Genomic DNA, 20,200 nt, shown 5'->3' with positions numbered 1-20,200 from the left:
GCAGCTTGGAGCAGCTGATTTTTCACATCCTGAAGTAATTCAAAAAAACGAGTGTACATGCGACACACACACACACACAAATTGATATCGTGTCATATATTGCTAGTTTTCCCAGATGTCATTCCGTATATCCATAAACAGAAATGATGGACACATTGGCGGCATGCAGTTATTATAATCACATGTCATGCTGCGCTTCAAACAAGCGACAGTAGAACCACGCTGTTACGTTCCCGGGCGCTGCGTCTTCCCGGCTGTTAAGCTCCCATAGTACCCAATGCATTGGTAGCACCGCTGTTGCGTCGCAAATGTGGGACCGTTCGCGCATCATGTGGCCTCTGGGCTGCTGTGCCTTTGTTCTGCGTTTTTCAAGTTTGTATGGCATTCTTTACTGCTGCTCTACAAAGAGCATGGTGCCTGGGTTTCAAACCAAGTGAGGTGCAGAACTATGTGGGCATAAATATACAGTAGTTCTAGCGTTGTACCTGCAGACTGCCTCATTGATAGCAGTCTCTAGTGCAGTCAGTGAGGCATTGTTTTTTTTTTTTTTTTGTAGAATCGACCATGTTACTGAATGAAGGCTCTCAGCAGCCTTCTGAATCATCTTCCATTGACATGGAGGTTAGGAGAGTCACTGATAGATAGGCAGCAATGCAGCTGCTAGGTGCTTTCCAGCCTGTACTTTTGTATGATGCCTCACTTCTGCAGCCAGGTGTCTGTGCCAGCCCAAGTGGTCTAGTGAGCAGAGCTCATGATGAGGTTCTCTTTATGAAGGGGTGGTAGATAGGTATTGTTACGAGATATCGTGGAATTACGATAATAGAGTCGGCACACGATGTGCTAAGTCGCGGGTACGAGGTGCCGACGCGCGAAATGCCTGGTCGCGGGTCCAAATAATAGACGCTCTGTAATCGCGCAGTCGGAGGGGCCGACGCGCGAAATGCCTAGCCGCGGGTCCGAGGAATAAACGCTCAAGGTGTCGACACTCGATGAGCGATGTGCCGACGCGCGAAATGCCTAGCCGCGGGCTCGAGGAGTCGACGCTCGAGGTGCCGACGCGCGAAGTGCCTAGCCGCGGGTCCGACGAGTCGACACTCGATGAGCGATGTGCCGACGTGCGAAATGCCTAGCCGCGGGCTTGAGGAGGCGACGCTCGATTAGCTTAGTCGCGCCTTCCGAGGTGCCGACGCGCGAAATGCCTAGCCGCGGGCTCGAGGAGTTGACGCTCGCAGGGCCGACGCGCGAAGTGCCTAGCCGCGGGTCCGAGGAGTCGAGACTCGCTGAGCGATGTGCCGACGCGCGAAATGCGTAGCCGCGGGCTCGAGGAGTCGACGCTCGAGGTGCTTAGTCGCGCAGTCGGAGGCGCCGATGTACGAAATGCTTAGGCAACGATCCGAGAAGCCCGCGCGCGATGTGCTTGATCGCCGAGTCGGAGACGCCTACGCGCGAAAGGCTTAGCCGCGTGACCGAGGATTCCGTGCCCGAAGCGAGGTCGCGAATCCGCGTCACCGATGCTCCGAATGCTTAGCCGCGGGTCTGAGACGTCTACAAAAAGCGGGATCGGCCACGCTGCTGCGATGTCCACGTAGCGCCCGCTCTAATACTAGTCGAGATTACGGAAACCGCCCAGAGCTCGCGAAGAGACCGCAACAAGCGGTGCAGACGACGCCATCGCGAAGCGAGCACCGGACCAATGGCGAACCGCGCTGGAGTCACGTGGCGGGCGCGGGCAATCGGTGGCTCCGGCACGACCTTCAATCATTTGCTTTTTGTGTGCTTGTTTCTGTATGGAGGAGATAGCTGAAGCGCCAAATTTGAAGACGGAGAAATGCGCTTTCCAACGAGTGCAAGTAGGCGGCGCTCGGCTGCGCCCTTCCGGAGATATCGTGGCTTGAAAAACGCCGTTTTTTCGCGATTTCCGCGAAATTTTTCGGCACCTTGGCTGATACAACAATTTTTTAGAGCACTTCTACTTGGTTTTCAGCGATGATATTTCGGAATCAGATAAATTAAGAGTTACAGAAATTGAAAATGTGATTTTCAAAAAAATCGATTTTTTAGCCATTTTTCGCGATGCGAAAGCCGCGTCCCCCCTTAATCGGGACGCCCGGGCTAGTGCTGTTTAGTCTCCTGTTCGCAACTAAGGCTAGCCCTATCATCGCTTTGAATTCCCCGTTGGTGCAATTGTCGGCGATCGACGCCGCCAAATCCGAGACTGTTTGGCGCAGTTAGGCGCAATTTTCGTCTCTTGTATCAGGATGGCGCAGTAAATCCCATTTGGCGCACTTTGGCCAGGCCCCGGAAACTCTCGAGTTCACCAAATGGCCACAGAGGGCGAAAAATCAACCGCGGCGCGTTCCAGCATAAGCGCGCAAGTGGAGCTACTGTAATTTGGTCGCATACTTTAGTTTGTGTTTTTTCTGCTAGGGGCGCTCAACGGGGCTCAGTATTTCATCTATTAATGTACATATAATAACCGACAAACACAGTTACGGTGTCATTTCTTTACAAAATAAGTATTGTGTTGTTTTTATTTGACTTCTGTTATTAAATTCCTTGCTTTGTTACTTGAATAAAGGTTTTGAGGCCTCACTCACGTGTGATCAGCAGCAGCCCACTGGTATCGATTGCAGTCCGTGCCGTTTATCGATTCAAATTGTACGGCGGTAGTATTTGCGAGCGGGGTGGTCGTTTATGTTGAGCAGCATCACGCAGGTTCGTTTTAATTAGTTATCAGTAATATCTCAGCCAGTTTATGCGTATAAAATTCGATAGCTGCCACCAAGCGAAGTTGTTTAAAGACGGTAAACTTTATCAGCTGGCGGCGTTTCAGTAGCATAACGGCTGCATGCACGGCTTCCGCCGTTTGTGATCTGCCGCGTCTGGCCGCGTAATGACGTGTTGCTCGAAAAAGAAAGTGCTGGCCAGCACGAAAATTCATCGCTGGAACCGAGAACAGTCTGCTTGAAGACTACCCACGAAAGCGGATTAACCTTGCAGCCCCTGGGCTTGTGCGCCGGTGAGTAAAAAAGCAGTGCTTCGCATTTTCAACTTTGAATTTCTTTGCGTGCGAGGCGGATAAAGCAGATTCCTGTCGTCATTTCTTAAAAGTAGAAAATAATAATAATTATAAAGTTATTGCCCTTCCAAAGCAATTCAAACGAGGCTCTTGCTATTTTGCCAAGTTGCTAAAATTGCTAACATGAGTACGGCATAGACAATAAAGTTTTGGCTGTTTCTGCATAAATGGTGCACCGCGATAAGTTCACTGCACATTAGTGACAAGTGTACTTCTGGTGATACAGTTAGATTAACTGCATTTGAGACATAATAAAATGACTGTGTTTATTACTAGTATCTGGCAGAAACAATTGTCATCTAATCGAGGATTGACTAAGCACAGCCCACACAAGGACACCACTGAAAGAAATGCACACTCAAAACAGTGTTGGTGTGTGTGTGTGTGTTTTTCTGTCATGGAGCGTTTCGTGCATTGTTCTCTGTCATACATGAATCACAAACTCAGGCACACTTCCACCATAGTAATTGAGGCTCTTTTTTCTTTCGATTCCAGCCTCCAAGACGCTGCTCATATTTGGACTCATCCCTTTGGACTCTATTGTCTCTGAACGTACAAGTCAACCGTGAATGTGTCACCACTGGAAGTAACATCAAGGGCCAGCATCATCACAGGGTATGTATTTGAACACTTCAACTAGAACCGTTATTTATTCATTATGGGACAAACTTTTGTTTCACCATTTTTTGCTTGCATGTGTGTCATGGCTTTGTCATTTCTCTTTTCAGGAAGACGGACAAAAGAGAGATTATTGGTCTGCAAGCTGCCCACGCTAAGCCACAAGATGCTCAACTGTCACCATAATGACAACAGGTCCTCTTGAACTACGTGCCTCACTATGAAATGTTTGGAAGTTTACCAGATAGAGAGGTGTGAGCCCTGTTAGGAAAGCAGCAGTCTACAGTTCTGTATCGTACCGAGCGGGAATGAGAAATTTGGCATACAAGCTTACTTGCTTTTAAGGGCGTTTTATGACAATCGGGGAAGTAACATGTTGAGTCCCAACTTGTTTCTTTTCCAGTCATTATAGCCGTGACGACCAGAACAGAAACAATGTAGCAAGCTCCTACTTGCTAATGCACAAACTCTGTCATCTGCTCTGTGCAAATCAATTTGACGGGCATTAGTACCATGAAGTATCACATGCTCCCTCACAACGATACTTTGTTACATGAAAATGCAAAGAATTTTAAAATGATCAAAAGCGCCTAATGCAATTTTAAGGAAATGACACTTCATGTTGACTGAAACTCTGGCAGTCACTCTTCATTTTATTTTTTGTTTAAAGTACCCTCAGGGCCACCTGGCATTAAAGAGGGGAGTGGTTACAAAGTAGTAGAGTAAAACAAACAAGTGCAGTGAGTTCTTGTAACATAATGATTCTCCTGATTATACAATGTTAGCTAATGTTTTGCAAAAAGTTTGTTATCTGTGATGGCTACGATACTTGGTGGTTACATTTCTGAGATGTACGGGGCATGAAAGAAAGACTTCGTGTTACATGAATCAATCCCTACCTTACTGCGATGATCGACGCAATTTGAAATGCACTGAGGCCGCAGTATGAAGTCGTCATGAAGTGTGGTGCGATAAAAAAATTTATGAAATAGCAAAAGATGGCCGACTCTGCGGCGATTAGCTAGTGGAATGAGTGCTAGACTAGTTTACATTGAAGTTATACTTGCGGTACGGTTATAATTAGAAATAATGAAACGAGTAGAGTTACTGTGTACTAGTTCAAGTGAAGTAATAAGATTAACGCGACTGGCATCCCGTATTGCAGATGCATATTCAAGTTTCGAGCGAATTAGTCTTCTAAAGCTGTAGTTCTAAAGTAGACAGTGCTTTGGAAAAGTTGCGCCATAAGTACCCGAGCATGTTATTAGCATTGCTAATGATTCACTCTATATTAATGGTCCAATTTAAGTTATTTGTAATGTTTACACCGATATATTTATATGGCATGACAAAATCTAAGGGAACGTTAACATGGCAAGTGCTAGGATTAGAATTAGATCTGGAAATACGCATTATTTTACATTTGTTTACTACAGGAGGCTCATATACAGTTTGCATGAAATCAATAACTAGGCTAGTACTGCACCATAAGAGATATCTAGAAAAGGCAAGCTCACACAACCGGCCAGCCTATTTCACACTTCACAAACTTGAGAAATCACTAAAAACAAATATTGTTTCTCTTCAAACAGCAGATGACAAACCTGAGCGCCGTGTGCTCCCAAAAAGATTTTGAAATGTACTCGCAGAATAAGTTCAGCTTAACATTCAGCTAATCAACAGTGGACGAGCACGGGAAACCTCACCTGAGCATTAAATGTGCAGCAGAAGAATATCCAGAGCACAAAATATGTGGTGTAAAATTTAGCATAACGCCCCCCCCCCCCCCCCCCTACACTTCGTGCTACGAGAGCAATGGGACATTGCAGCTCGAGCTCATCTTGCTGACAGTACATTTTTGCCGAGCATTTTTTTATGTTCCTTTCTTTACTCTAGCTGAAATCGTCGAACGCAGAGAATGTAAATCGTCAAGCAGCACTGTACGCAATACAAGTACGAGGGCAGCTCAGCATACATATCACTGTCTGAACCTTCGTTCGCCCTTCTTTACGGCACGCCGAACACGATGAGAAAACTTCGCTCGATTTCAGCTTTGCGTTCCATTAAATAGATGGTTATTTGTGTTTCTGTATGTTGTAAACTCGGTGACGGACAACATTAAGTCCACCTGAGCTGTACGAAAATTGTGAGCATGTACTGCCTCATTCACCATTGACAATAAACAATGTAAGCTTACTTGTTTGAAGTGTTTTATTGCCAGTTGAGGCCTCTCGGTCACCTGGCGACATGATTATATGTAGTCATGTTATAGTACAGTACACACGAATACCGCCCCGAAAGCGGTAACAAAACGTCCAAAACCAGCGAGCGAGCAGCGCGACCAGCCCTACGAACCGCTACCGTAGCGGCCATATTGCTCACTACGTAATGATGATGATGTTAGTTTCGATTCTGCCACCGCCATCTCTCGGTCGCATACTTTAGTTCACAACGCCACCGCTACGCTTATTTCCGTTGCACTGTGGAAGGTACAGTTTCCCTTCTCTAAGTTTGTATGGGTGTTCTGTGCTTTGGCGCAGTTGGCGCAGGAGTGGAATCACTGGCTTTTTTTTAAAGCTGGGTGGGTGCACGTTGGTTGGGACACCCTAGGTACGTTCGATTCGCCTGCACCGTCTGAACCAGTTCACGAGGTGCTGCACCCTGCCATTCGTTTCAGCGGTGCAGCAATGGCGCCCGCTGAACCACGCCGTTCGTTTCAAAAGGTGCAGGAAAGGTGCAGGGCTGGTTCACGATTTGGCTGCACCCACTCCACTGTCAGTGCCGCCTTGGTGCAGGTGCGCGGCAGCAGCGCAGCAGACGACACAGCACACGGGCGCGAGCGCCGTTAAAACCCCGCTTGTGCACGTGTGATGTATCTACGCAAGTGTGGTGTGTATTTACGCTCCAGAATTCGATCATATCTGCAGTTCAGGACCTATGAAACTTACGCACTCCGTGCACATTAGTCGGACATAACATTACGCCTGTACCGCCTCTGCACCTTGGCATTTGTTTCGAGTGTCGCGCTGTGCCTGCACCACAGAAATCGAACTGCACAATTTCTGAACTTCTCGTGAACCGCCGTGAACTGGTTCACAGTGGTGCAGGCGAATCGAACGGACCTCCTGTATAGCTTCCTGAAGCCATGCAAAAGCTCAGTTCTAGTCAGTGCAAAAGATAGCTTGATTCTGTCGTTGGTCAAGTTCTGTTGCATGGACATGTGTCCATAAGACATTGTGAGTAGTCTTGGCTTTGAGGAGGTAGCTAGATAATTAATTTCTGTTGAAGCATGACACAGCAATATCCAGGCACAAGCTGTCCTTCCCCATCAGACCACTCTTACTAGAAGTCATGGAACTAGCAAGGCAAGCTCAAAATAAGCTCAAACTGGATATTTTGACAGCGAGGACTGAAGGTCATTGCGTTACAGTTGATAATTTTTTGCAAAATCACGGACATGGCTGCTGCAGCCCATAATTTTAGTGGTGCATGCACTCCATTGTTGCTATTACATGTGATTTCTCACATGAACGAAAGACCAGGGACAATATTCATAAAGAACTGCAGCAGTGTTTCGTTTGCAAAGCTCAGAGTGGACAGCTGCCAAAAGCAACATTTGTCACCGATCAGGGGGCAAATGTTATTGGGTCCTGGAGCCCTACTTTCTTATTAAACACAGTTCACCGCAAGATTTCAGAATGTTTCGTGCTAGAACAGGTCCCGTTAGCATATGAAAGCCTTTAAAATGTGAAGGTTCTTGTTCAGTTCTTCAAGCAAAGTGGACTGACAGCCCACTTAGCCATCGCATTTGGCAGGAAGTTCCAACAAGGTAGAACTCAAAACTCTCAAGATGTGATCAATTCAGTATAAGGAGATAGGGAGTACGTGAAACAGGAAACCCGGTATTGCAGAGAGCATAAATCAGAACACTGAAAGATCTGATATCTTGCAACTGTTTTCTGCATCAAGCATGCTAGAAGAAAATTCCAGTTAACGTTTTGAGGAAAACGTTGTTTTATGCATTGCAGCACAAAGCTAACTGGAACGCCCACGCATTTCGTCGGACACTTTGAAAATTAATATCTCGAAACTGGTTGTCCTGAGAATTCGTTCCAAGTGGATACGCCTTGCAAACTCGGCGGCTATAATTTGTAGATTTTAAAGATGTGCCTTAAAATAATGAATTTAAAAATTAATTAGCATAATTATGTTAATTATTCAACTAGGCATTTTGATTTCTCGTGGAAGTAATGGCCGCCTCATCGAGTAATTTAGATCAAGGATTATAACTGCTATTTGCCACAGGCAATTTTTTAAAATTTGGTGCAGCTAAAATGAAACACCCTGTATAGTATCTATTCAGTGGAGCGATAGCAAATGCACAGCGAATGAGAATGAAGATGGACTAGATACCTGTCTGCTGAAACATCACATTTTTTTGCATTGAACTTGTTAAAGTTTTGGAGAGAAAGAAACAAGATATCCCAAACTTACACTGCTTGCGAAAAAAATATTTTCTGCTCTAGTCCCAGCAGCAAACTAAACAATGGTGCTGCTGCGTACATAACTGCTTTGTGTGTGAAACGCCTGACAATTTAATGCTCTTGAACAAGAATTTACGACACCTAATGTGCAACCTTTACTTGTGACAAGAATAAATTGCCGTTTGTCACATAGTAGAATTCATGGCCAGGCTTGGGCTTCAGGCTTTGCCAATCGGGCAAGATCAGGAAGGCATGTTGTTTGTAGTGTTGAGCCAGCTTGTGTCTGTATTGGTGGCCCGTACAAAATTAATGATCTGGTCTACAAACTGTGTAGTAGATTTGCTTGACATTATACTGCAAATGCAGTGATTCAAGCTGCTGTATACAGATAAGAAAATTATTCTACAGCTGGCGACAGCAATGATAAACAAGATTACATAGAAATTGAAATAAATAGTGCCAAAGGTAAATTTATTTTGAAAATTAATGTGCCAAAACCACGATCTGATTATGAGGCAGATCGTAGTGGGGGGCTGCAGATTAATTTTGACCCCTTGTGGTTATTTAGCGTGCAATCAATGCACGGCACACGACCGCTTTTGCATTCCGCCCACATTGGGATGTGGCCATGGCGGCTGGGATTGAATCCGTGACTTCGATCTTAGCAACGCCATAGCCACCAGAGATATTACAGCGGATGAAGGTAACAGTTATGACCCTTCTTAAGGGGAGATGCTCCTCAGAAACATTCCTTTTTAAGTAATGATGCTGGGCGAATGAAAATTCTACCACTTATAGAGCTCGATCTCTTCATTCGAAATCTACTTTAAGTTTTAGGATATTTCAATGCTTTCATGTCCTAAGTGCCATGCATAAGTGAGAAGCAGTGCATGTTTGTGCAGCTGCTGGACTTAGCAGTTAGCAAGATAGAGCAGTGCAAAATTATTTTCCTTATCCCTAACACTCCACTGAGTGCTAATAAGCAAGATCATGTGATTCCCTTTACAGGCAACATTTTAAGAGAATTTCATATCTGGTGCCCGAGTACATTAAAAATTTTCATCCTTAAAAAAGTAAAGTGATTGCATTAACTCCTAGATAACTGCATTCTACATATCCTAAAAATTACGCCCATCAAATGTGGTCTTGATTGGACCACCACAACAAATACATAAGATGTTGTACACAAATGCCTTGTTTTGCTCAAAATATGAAGTTAAGAAAAATGTGATTGAAAGTTATAAAAGTTGTTTACTTCTGTTAATTATTATTATTACTTCCCGGGGAAATTGTGATGCGGCAAAGCTAACCTCGGAGAGAAAAAGCTTAGGCCTACTACCTTGCACGAGCAGAATGGCGTGCGACACCGCGGTTTGACGTATCAGCGCATGAAAACGTGTCATATCTGTGCCTTTTCTTGCCACCTCGAGTGCTTTAACCGAGTTTATTATACTTTTCCCGATCATTTCTGGCTCTGATTTCTTGATATGTGAAATAGGAGAGATCAATGTTGCTGAAACAACTAAAAACACAAAACCTATTTCTTTAATGAAAATCACCGTTTTTTGACCCGCCTCTCCCCTTAATGTACTGTGCAGATAAAAATTCTATAGTAAAATTTGGACAGTTTATCGCACAACAGATACAATGTAGGCTGACAAAAGCAAAACAGTGCATGCAGACTTTCAAGGGTAACACATCATCCATTTGATATGCTTTCCTGTTCCAATGTTGTCTTCAAAATTACATGCTACACTATTAGCTTTATGAATGTGCACATGACTCTTCAATGACATTTGCTTCAAATGACACTGACAGATACAGTTCATGGCACTCACAGCATTTGTAGCAAGAGCGTGCAAAGTTATCTAGACACTGTTGCTTGTGTGAAAGGTGGCACAAAGATTCTGCAGAAATTGTTGGGCAACAGCAGCACTAACAGTGAATTCCTAGGAACAGCTAAAAAGCTAGTGTACTGAAACAAAAGGTGTTACTAAGTACATGCTCCTCACAATGCAGACGTTTAGGTTAATCACTGTCACAATTTCAAACTTTATTATGAATATCAAGAAGGGTACTTGATACACAGCAATGAACTTGGGAAATGGTGCTGAATAGCTTGTCAAGAGAATCCCCATGCACAATATTTTATTTTGATGTATAAGTGTGCACAAAGTTCTCAATCAGGCGAAAGGGAAAAGCAGATGGAGCATCAAGTGTGGCATCTTTCCTGCTTCATCCAGTACTTTTGATAAAAGTGGTGAGAAGAAAAACTATGCCAATTATAGAATGCATGGCTTATGTACATATATAAATACCCTTGGTACAAAGAACAGGTTCAACCCCACTTTGGTGTGGGTTTTTAGCCTTCTTTGCCCACTCATCACAAAGCCCGTGACCGACAAAAAAATAAAAAAAATATTACTGCTAGTAATGGCTGCAATTGCTGCAGTAACTGATGACAAAGAGAATATGATGTTGAAAGTATTTTGGCACAAAGCTTTTATAAACTAGTGTGTGATCTTCATCCTCTTAAAGTATACCCATTAACTTATGTGCAGTTAATACCAGAGCTGTGGATAGCACCAACAGAAAACAGCTAGTTTCCAGTCAAACTGACATGGCTCTACAAGAAGTGAACACAAGGATGCATTTATGTTTCTTAAGATGTACCTGATTGCCAATCCAAGACACTTTTTCTTTCTTGCCATGATTTGTTGCTCCACAATAACCGACTGCATGTAATGAAGAATAATATAGCCATTCAGTTGTACAAGGAATGTTCCAACACACACTATAAAGAAACCACAAAGTCACACAGGGCCAATCAGCAATTAAACAGCACTTTTGAGGAAGAGACATTGGTCCAAAAGGCAAAGAAAGCTAAGAAAAGCACAGACGGCACGAGACCCAAATGTCATTAGGTGTTTACAAAAAGCACATTCTTACACTGGGAAATAAATCAAATTCCAAGGTCACGTCGCATCCTTCAGTAAGGGAGAGCTGGACATAGGTCCAAATTTAAGATCACAGGCACATTAGCACACACAACTGCAAGAAAATTTACATCTGACGGTTACAAGAGATCTTTCATGCGCACTGTTCTTCGGACGGCATTGCTGAAGCCCTCCTTGAACTGGTACCAGACCTTTGTAGATGAACTAGTGCTCCCAGCACTGGTAGGCTCTGGAAAAAAACAGAAAGTGCTTGTTTAATAGATGTGAGACTTGCAGAAATTATTGCTGCCACTATTTCTTGTGCGAGTTCATTTGGAAAACAGTCCCAAATGTGTTCCGGGAATGTGTAAAATTGCAAATTTAGGTTGTTGTAGTCTTGGCGTAACGAAATTCCCATCCAATTATGTTCTAGGCTAGAAGCGAAATTTGGATACACAAGGTTATGGCTTCGCAAAAGACCAGACTACAGAACAAGGTGGCGGGCAGAGCCATCCTCCATCGGACTGGAATGGCAATGGAGCTCCGTGCCCTTGATGGGCAACGATCACTCCCGCCCGAGGTCAGAAGCAAGATCAAGGCGAACCCCATACCGAAGCACATGAGTAATCAACTCCATGAAGGACGACGCAAGGCTCGCGTCAACAGACAGCGCCGACAATTCAAGGGTGACCCGTACGTAATGTACGTGGACGTGGCGGCGTACCCTGCAGGAGGCTTCTTCGCGGTAGCCGCCGTGAATGGGAGAGACAACTCCTTGACCCTCGCGGCCTCCATCAGGGCAGAGACCCCAGCTGCGGCTGAGACCATAGCCGCGACGCTAGTAATAAAGCAACAAGACAGGGTAGGCAGGGAAGTTCATGTCGTTACCGACTCGCAACAGGCCTGCCGTAACTTTACCAACGGACGAACACCGCTGCTGGCGGCTCAGATTCTAGGCCTGAGGCTGCAAGAATCCCATCAAGTCACGTGGACGCCGGCCCACGTGGGACTGGAGGGGAACGAAAGGGCGAACACCTTAGCTCGAGCGCTAATTGACCAAGTGGGGCAAAACCACTTGTCTCATCAATCCCCACCCTTTACTTTCGTGCCCCTGCCATCCAATTATTGTGACCGCCTCGCGATCCAGCAGCTCAACGGCAGGATTTATCCTCCCCCTCACAAAAAGCTCAGCACTGAAGAGGCAGTAGCTCTCAGACTTATTCAGACTAACACTTTCTCAAACCTACACAGATAGAGCAAAATGTACCCACAAACATATCGCGGCATCTGCCCCTGGTGCGGCGACACACGCCCTACACTCTTTCACATCTCCTGGAGATGTGGGGGCAAACCTCAACACTTAAAGACGCCTAGCATGTCATTTGAGCGGTGGGAGGTACAGCTGACCAGCGATACCCTGGTGGGACAAGAAGCTCTTGTACAGCAAGTACGTCAAGCAGCCATGGCCAGTGGAGTCCTGGAATGAGGACACCACCCACTCAACCTCAAGAGCAATGACCTCGATGGTCCAAATAAATGTTTTTTCTCTCTTGACTGGAGTCTCTTGCTGTATCGTTTGAGCCGTGGTGGCTGCATTTCAAAGGGGACAAAATGCAAAAAAATGCTCGTGTACTTAGATTTAGATGCACATTAAAAAACCCCATATGGTCAAAATTAATCAGGCACCCTCCACTACAGGATTTTTCATAGCCCCAGTGTTGCTTTGGAACATTTTTCATCAACTTGATACGCTAAACATTACTGTAGAGATTACCAGTATAAGCCTATTTTGGCCCACAATGTGTGAGTCTGTGCCTCCAGTATGCCTAGTCACAGAGTTTTCAGCATATGCAGACATTCTTAAACTAGCAAAGCTGCCTGTGCTGCATCATGCTTCAATGAATGGTAATCTGGACAAATGAAAGCAAAGTAAAATATGATTATAGGGCTCGTGGCAGCTTTTATAGAAAAACAAAACGTCTATGAATTTTTAAGGACAGTAAAGGTCCCGACAAAGCATTTTCGAGGGTATAGATATTTCCAACAAGGGTTCCTTGGAATCGCCATAATGTCCTCTGGATTGTTGTGAACTACACGAGTCCCAGCTCAAGAGCAACTGCAAATGTGTCAGCACATGCACTGATTGGCGTAGCCAAGGAGGGGGGACGCAGGTACACCATACGGCGCGCGGCGACGATGGGGGTCGGAATCCCTCCCGAAATTTTGACGACCCCCTCCCTTCCATCCTTTTCACAGAACAGAAAGTTTTAAGAGGTGGTCTCCGAAAAACCGACATAAATGAAAGCAAAAAGCTTGAATGTTGAAGCAAGGCGAGGGTTAGTGGCGGTCCAGAGGGGGAGGAGGGAGGCGAGTTGTCATGTGGGCGATAACGTTGCCCAGCACAGAACATTGCGGCCTCTACCTCATTCTGGATTGTGTTAACCATAACTGCTGAGGGGGGACCAGCGCTAAAAATTCCACACGCAGATAAAGATGGGGTGAGCACGTGCATAAAACTGGGGGGGGGGGCATTGCTGCTTCCCAGCAGGCCTTCGTGTCGTCGAAGAGCTTCTAATTTGTGGTACTTAACCGAATCATCGACCACGCTGCACGGAAGCAAAGCATTCCAAAGATATTGCGACTTGCTTGTCAAGGAAATGCAAAATAAGCACCCCCCCCCCACTTTTTTACTTCTTTTTCTTTCCCTCGTCTCTGACTTTCATTATGTTAATAAACTTGAGAAGAGCTTGCTCTTAGGCTAGTTTGTACTCGCTGTTACGAATGAAAACAGGGCATAAAATGGCACAAGAAAGACCTACAGAATGCTGATTTGAGCACGGCAAAATATATCAAGTACAGGGTGCTGGGTCAGGGAAGCTACGAAACTACCACAGCCAACAGGTTGGAGGGCAGGCAGGTGAATAGCCTCGAAGTCCACACAGAAATAGAAATACAGGAATGCTAGGGGCCGCCGCACCGTTAAAAAATCCGGTGAATGTTGAAGAGTGCGACAGTGATTAATGGAAAAGAATTTTAAGGGGAGTGGGGTGATGAATACGAGGAAGAGGGAGGGGGTCGCGCATAAAAGGCGTCATGAACGAAGTCGGCGGATAATTATAGGCATAGAGTGAGCGTCTTGTCGCTGCCCGATCACTCAACACCAGACGGCCATGGCCAGTCGCCTAGCTGAGGCTCACCTACCCCGTCGTAACACGTGCTGCTTGCTGCGGAGAGCCCATCCTAACTAAACGTCATGGCAATTTCCAGAATAGACGGGTGTCAGGAGACACAACACTTTCAAATTTCTCGCAGCTACTGGTCCTAATTTTACTGCGAACTACGGATGCCATAATTTTCGCAAAGGCTTCTAAATACGAAGCAGCCCTGCTTCGGACTGTCTGACTCATCAATTACCAAGTGTGATCAAATAACAATATGCGTCGCGTGATAACTACAACGCCATGATCGCAAGTTACTTCCAAACTTTATCTCTTCAAACAAGTCGGACCGAAGGTCACCGAAAGTGAGTGAAACTTGCATCATATGATAATATCAAAGTTCTAGCGCAAAGCTTCGTTCCTCTACATTTAAATCTAGAATAATATAGCATGCCCACAACACTGAAAGCACGACTGAGTGATAGGCGACCTGTAAAATAGTACCCGCCCTCTTCCGTACGTAGCCGTACCACTCACTAGAAGAGCTGGGCTGCAACAAGTCTGGCCTGCAAACAAGATAGTGCGCTGTCTTGTTTTTGTTTGGCCTTGTTTTTAGCACTGTTTGTTTTTCCAAGTCATGTACAACCTAGGTCATCGACATACATTATATAAATGCATCAATTTGTAAACGAAATTTTATATATTTTTTATTATCATTTGTAAACATAGCATAAGGATGATAGCATAATTTGATGCGAAATGGCTGCATGCCGTATCAATGAAAAACTCTTGACAGAAGTTAAGCAAAGGGTTGTTTCGGTAACACAAAATCCTGTATCCTCGTTGTTAAAGCATTCTTGGCTCGGGAGTGCTAGGAGGTTGTTTTTACATGGTGTACAACCTCCATACACACACACACACACACACACACACACACACACACACACACACACACACACACACACACACACACACACACACACACACACACACACACACACACATATATATATATATATATATTAGAGGGAGAGAGAGAGGGGGAGGAGTGGTAGTTGCTAAATAAATTTCTGGCTATGCCACTGCATGCACTCTGTATTCATGTGCAACAGTCCAGAGAAGAGGTGCTCTCTTCTCCCGACACATGGTGTAAGAACAATAAAGAGAGGTGCCGACACTCTCTCCCCAACGCACGCGAAAGCGCCGCCTGCTCACGGCCAGATTAGGTTCGGCTCGGTTAAAGCTCGATCGACGCCGTCGTAGAGAGCGCAGCGGAATGCGGTCCCAGTCCCGGCCGCAAGGCGTGTGCTGCCGCTGCTGGCATGTGTGGCCGCACCGTTTTGAAGGCACGCTTTCTGTTCGCGTGCCGTTCATGAGCTTGTGCTTTGATATTGCCACCTGGTGTGCCACCTTTGGTATTGCCACGTGTCAAAGTATTGTCACCACGGGCCCTTGGCAAAGGTGCCAGCGGCCTTCCGAGGGGTGTTTGCAATGGGCAGAAAGTGCTTCGTTCCGAACTGCAATTCTGGATACCGGACTTGTGCGGAGCGTGTGCCTCTATTCAAAGCTCCGTGCAATTCCGAGGGCAGACCGAACTCTAGTCCCTACCGACCATTTCTGCACCAAGCATTTTTGAGAGGATATGACATCGACGGCATATTACATGGAGCTCGATGAAAGGGTGCAACTTGACGCGCCAAAGGCCCCTGTTCTGTCTGCAAATGCTGTTCCCACCCTATTTCCGAACTGTCCAACGTACCTCACACGGTCAGATAAACTTTGAAAGCCGCTACGGAAGAGAGAACCTCCTGTGTGCTAGCAAAACCACTGTGTGCCACAACAGTTTATGCAAATTTTGCTGCATGTATAAGATATATACAGGGTGTCCCAACTATCATGCACCAAGATTTAAACATACGCAAATGTCATGTAGCTGGACAGAACCAAGGTAACGTTGTTTGCCGTCGATTGGAGATACTCAGAAAATTATCTGCATTCCGCCTAATTACATAATTATATTCATAATTGATTAACCAACTTTTCAAATACTATAATTATATAAAAGGTGTCAATAAGAAAATTGTAGAGCAACATGAAAAACTCCCGATACAGCTTTCTGTTGCTCAATACATGATGCATAAAAGTGTTGTCCGAGTGTGAAAACAATTATCGTGCTACAATTATCGAGCTGCTTTATGGAGAATTTATTTCTTCTTGCGTGCTTGCAAAAAAGAAAAGCCTATGAGATTATTGTGTGGTAGGTGTAAGAGCATTTGTGGACAGGCTGTAGCATGCATTGTCAGATACGCTTACATTGGCATATTCTCATATGCAATTTAAGAAAAAAGAAAGTAACCTCTTTTTTTAGATCCTGCAAGAGTCACTCAGTCCTCAATGCACGAAAGCCAAACGAATAATATACACTGTCTATGTTAAGTGGAATTGGAATAAAAAAGGCATTTGCTCAAGTTTTCACCAGTAAGCTGTATTAGTGATGCTGTATTCCAAGATAAGACGCCTGCCAGCGTCCCGCCTAATAAATTCCCATTTGAAACAGTTTTTACATAGCTATGTGAATTCTCATCATAAGTTCTAGCCATGAACAGCCACTTTGCTCTAGTGGGTTGCATATCGCAAGCTTGTGCAGTTTCATTTCTTAATTTATATTGCGGACACACTGAATTCGCGCAACGATGCTTGAACGGTTTTCCGAGTGTGAATGGAAGCAGCGGTAAGCATGAAGAACAACATTTTCCGGTGCAGTCACTATTTTCTTTTGAACGAGGGGTAGCACGTGGGCTAACGCTTTTATTTTATATGCTTGGATGAACGACTAGACCGGACGAAACGAACTGTACGTGTGAGCGGAACTTGAGTGGGCTTTGAGTGCTGCCCGATCAATCCATGTTCACATCATTCCCGGCCTGCATAAGGTACTTTCATGTTAGCGAACCATTAAGCCTGGTACAGTTATCACGTTAATCTGAAATAACGAATTTCCTGCGCACATTGAGTTTTACTCACTCCACTATGAACGAAAATTTAGGGGAGGCAGAGGAATGTCAAGCCACCAGCGCCGCTAAGCTGGGATCGCTGATCGCGGCGCCATCTGTCTGCTCGCAGCAGAGCTACTGGGTGCCCGCGCGCTGCCGAACATATTATGGACGCTCACGCGCGCGCAGTGTCAACAACTAAATATTCTTACTCCATGTCCTGATAGAAAGGTCAATAGCAATATTGTGTTTGATTCATTTATAGGGTTTACTGTCCCAAAGCAAACACTGGGGCTATAAGAGAAACTGTAGTTAAGGGCTCCGGATAAACTTTGAGCACCTAGGGGGTTCTTTAATGTGTTCCCTAAAGTACAGTAGCGTTTCTGCATTTGGCCCTATCAAAATGCAGCCACCAAACCTATGACATCGTGCTCAGCATTGGAATGCCATAGCCACTAAGCCAATGGTGGGTCAGGTATGAGGCTTTCAGGCTTCCGGCAAAGAGGGTTGATTTGGCGTGAACGAGGTGTGTTGTGCTCGACATCCTTAGTTCACACTGATTTTCTTTTCATTATTGTGAATAAATCGCAGTGTGCATGCCCTGTTCTGCTCCGAAATGGCAATAAAATTAATTCCTAGAGGCCATTCTTGCCGCATGCCCAACTGCAGCAACAATACAATTGAGGACACACGTCTTGGAATTTATTCTCGGCAAAAAAAAAAAAGGTGGTTGGAGGGGGGGGGGGGGGGAGAGGCAGATGAATAAAGCGCATCAGCTGTGCCAGTTTAAGTAGCTGACAGCAGGGATGGGTCTCCCAAAGTCATCTTGAAGCAATTTTTGGGGCAAGTAAAATTGTGTTTTGGAGGAGTTTGGAGCAGATGAAATTTCATTTTGGAGCAGCTTGGCGCAGACTAAATTTCATTTTGGAGCAATTTGGAGAAGATAAAATTTCATTTAGAAGCAGTTTGGAGGAGGCCAATCTGAATTTTGGTAGAATTATGGGATATGGCAACACACTTCGAAACTACGATGAAACACAGAATAAACCAACACGAAGTACGTAGACGCGCACTTTGTAGCTATAGTGTACTAGAATATGGAAGGGTAGGTCGAGCGACAGCACAAGACATGCTTCCCTGTAAAGCCGAAAACATCAGCTTCACTACGATCGAACTATATATTCCTGCGGCGATGCTCATGATGATAGCGGAAAATGTTCTCGAATTATGCAGTCCAATCGACGCGGTAACATAATTTCTGTGTCACCACATGTTACCGCAGACCAAGAGAGCCGCAATAAACCCTGGGCTGGTATAACATACCACTATTCCAATCTGTTCTTATTGCAATAGCAATTATATGGACACTTCAGGCACATTGAAAGCATGTGAGGGTGAGCCGATGATGGCGGCTTAATCTTGCACACGCAAGGGAAGAAAGTGGGGAGGAAGCGTGCCGTATATCGTTGTGTGCAAGGAACCTGGGGGGCGTCTACTCCGGCGGCTGCTGCGTATGACGCGGGCCTTATTTTGAAAGCGATCTGTGTAGGGGACAGAGTGCAAGTGCTGATAGCTTCATGTGCACTTTGTTTTAGCCGCTTAATTTGTGTTGAAGCGAGAGGTAGCACGAAGGTCAATTTGCTCGCTTCTGCTGCCGCGCTTCCTCACTCCAGCGTTTTCACAGGCAGTTTCTGCGGTCATCGAGTGAAATCTGTTCATGTTTGCTTGAGCGCACGTGATTGTTAATTTAGTTAGTAAGCGAATGTTTACATGCCTTACACAGCCGATAAAACTACTACCTTTACTTTGTATAGTTGTCTATTAATTTGCTATCGCAATTGATGCTTCGCCTTTTTTTTAATTCCAAATCCGCCATTAGCCCTTCGTGATAGGTCAAAATGGCTGAGGTCTCGTCCATATGGGCATAAAAACAGATTGGAACAGTTTTACCTTATACCGGCCCTGGGAACCGAGATGCCCACCCGCTGAACCCGCTGCGGTGCGTGCCTCCCTAATATCTAGTTCGCTCGCCGCACCCTGAGCCTACTTTTCACTGTTTTGCGCCTCAGCTAGGGGGTGCCGTGCCGCTCAGCCCACTCGACTGTATAATAGTACACCCAAAATACAGCCGCCCTGGCCGTTCTGACAGCAGCGTTAACAGCCGGGAGTGGCCGCTCGCGTGCTTCGGCCACTTGCAAGAAGTGCCAAAAAGTCCAGTAACGTTATAAGCATGAAAATTACGAGAAAATGTGGGGGAGGTGCCGTCATGCAGTTGTGTTAACGGCTGCACTCTTTTTCAGAGAACGAATCCGCTTGCTGTTCAAGGATACTGCCGGAACACACATGCCGAAACCATTCTGGTGTAATTTAGGTCAATTTTCTGTGTTTGGCGCAGTTATGGCGCAGGAATTTGCATTTGCATTAAAATGGCGCAATTGGCGCAGCAGTCTCACCCCTGTTTATATTCTTTTTGTGAGCCTAGCAAGCACCACGAGGTCGGCGACACCCACTTCAACCACTGCAGGTGGCATGGCTACATGGAGTTTTTTTGTATCACATTCTGCACAAAATGTCAAGGTGTGGCATATAATTAATAGCAGGAGCACGTGCACAAGTAAGCCTTCGAATATCTTGTATAAAGAGGAATTGTCGTGCCTAAATAGTTATCTTTCTTGAGCGCCCACACGTGTCTTTGATTGACGTGTTGTTGCTGCCTTCCCTGAAACATGCGCTGATAGGTATTGTCTTCCTTCTCTTTATTATTATTTTTTTTCACTGTTCAAACTTCCAGTTTGTATTCAGCATTTGTGTTGTCCTTCTCGTTCTTTTTGTGCCCATGTTTGCATGCCTGCATTTCCATACCATCTACAATTCTTTAGGCACCGATCACCACATGCAGCATACCAAGCTCCCCAGAGGTGGTGCACTCACC

General features: G+C 45.3%; 1 protein-coding gene across 2 annotated transcripts in view; it reads right to left on the bottom strand.

Moving 5' to 3' along the window:
• LOC119437057 (chromosome transmission fidelity protein 18 homolog) overlaps positions 1 to 20,200 on the bottom strand; it is a 134,765-nt gene that overhangs the window by 1,874 nt on the left and 112,691 nt on the right. The window contains exon 22 of one of the 2 annotated variants that reach the window (XR_007464835.1): positions 10,607 to 11,367. Coding sequence is in view for 1 of the 2 variants with exons in the window: in XM_037704129.2 (XP_037560057.1) it covers positions 11,258 to 11,367 (110 nt within the window). In the remaining variant the exon portion in view is untranslated. Of the gene's footprint in view, positions 1 to 9,913; positions 11,368 to 20,200 lie in introns of those variants that run through there. The other variant, XM_037704129.2, reaches the window with a different exon arrangement.

The sequence above is a fragment of the Dermacentor silvarum genome, chromosome 1, assembly GCF_013339745.2.
Source record: "Dermacentor silvarum isolate Dsil-2018 chromosome 1, BIME_Dsil_1.4, whole genome shotgun sequence".
Classification (NCBI taxonomy): Eukaryota; Metazoa; Arthropoda; class Arachnida; order Ixodida; family Ixodidae; genus Dermacentor; species Dermacentor silvarum.
This window is presented reverse-complemented; position numbering and strand designations above follow the sequence as displayed.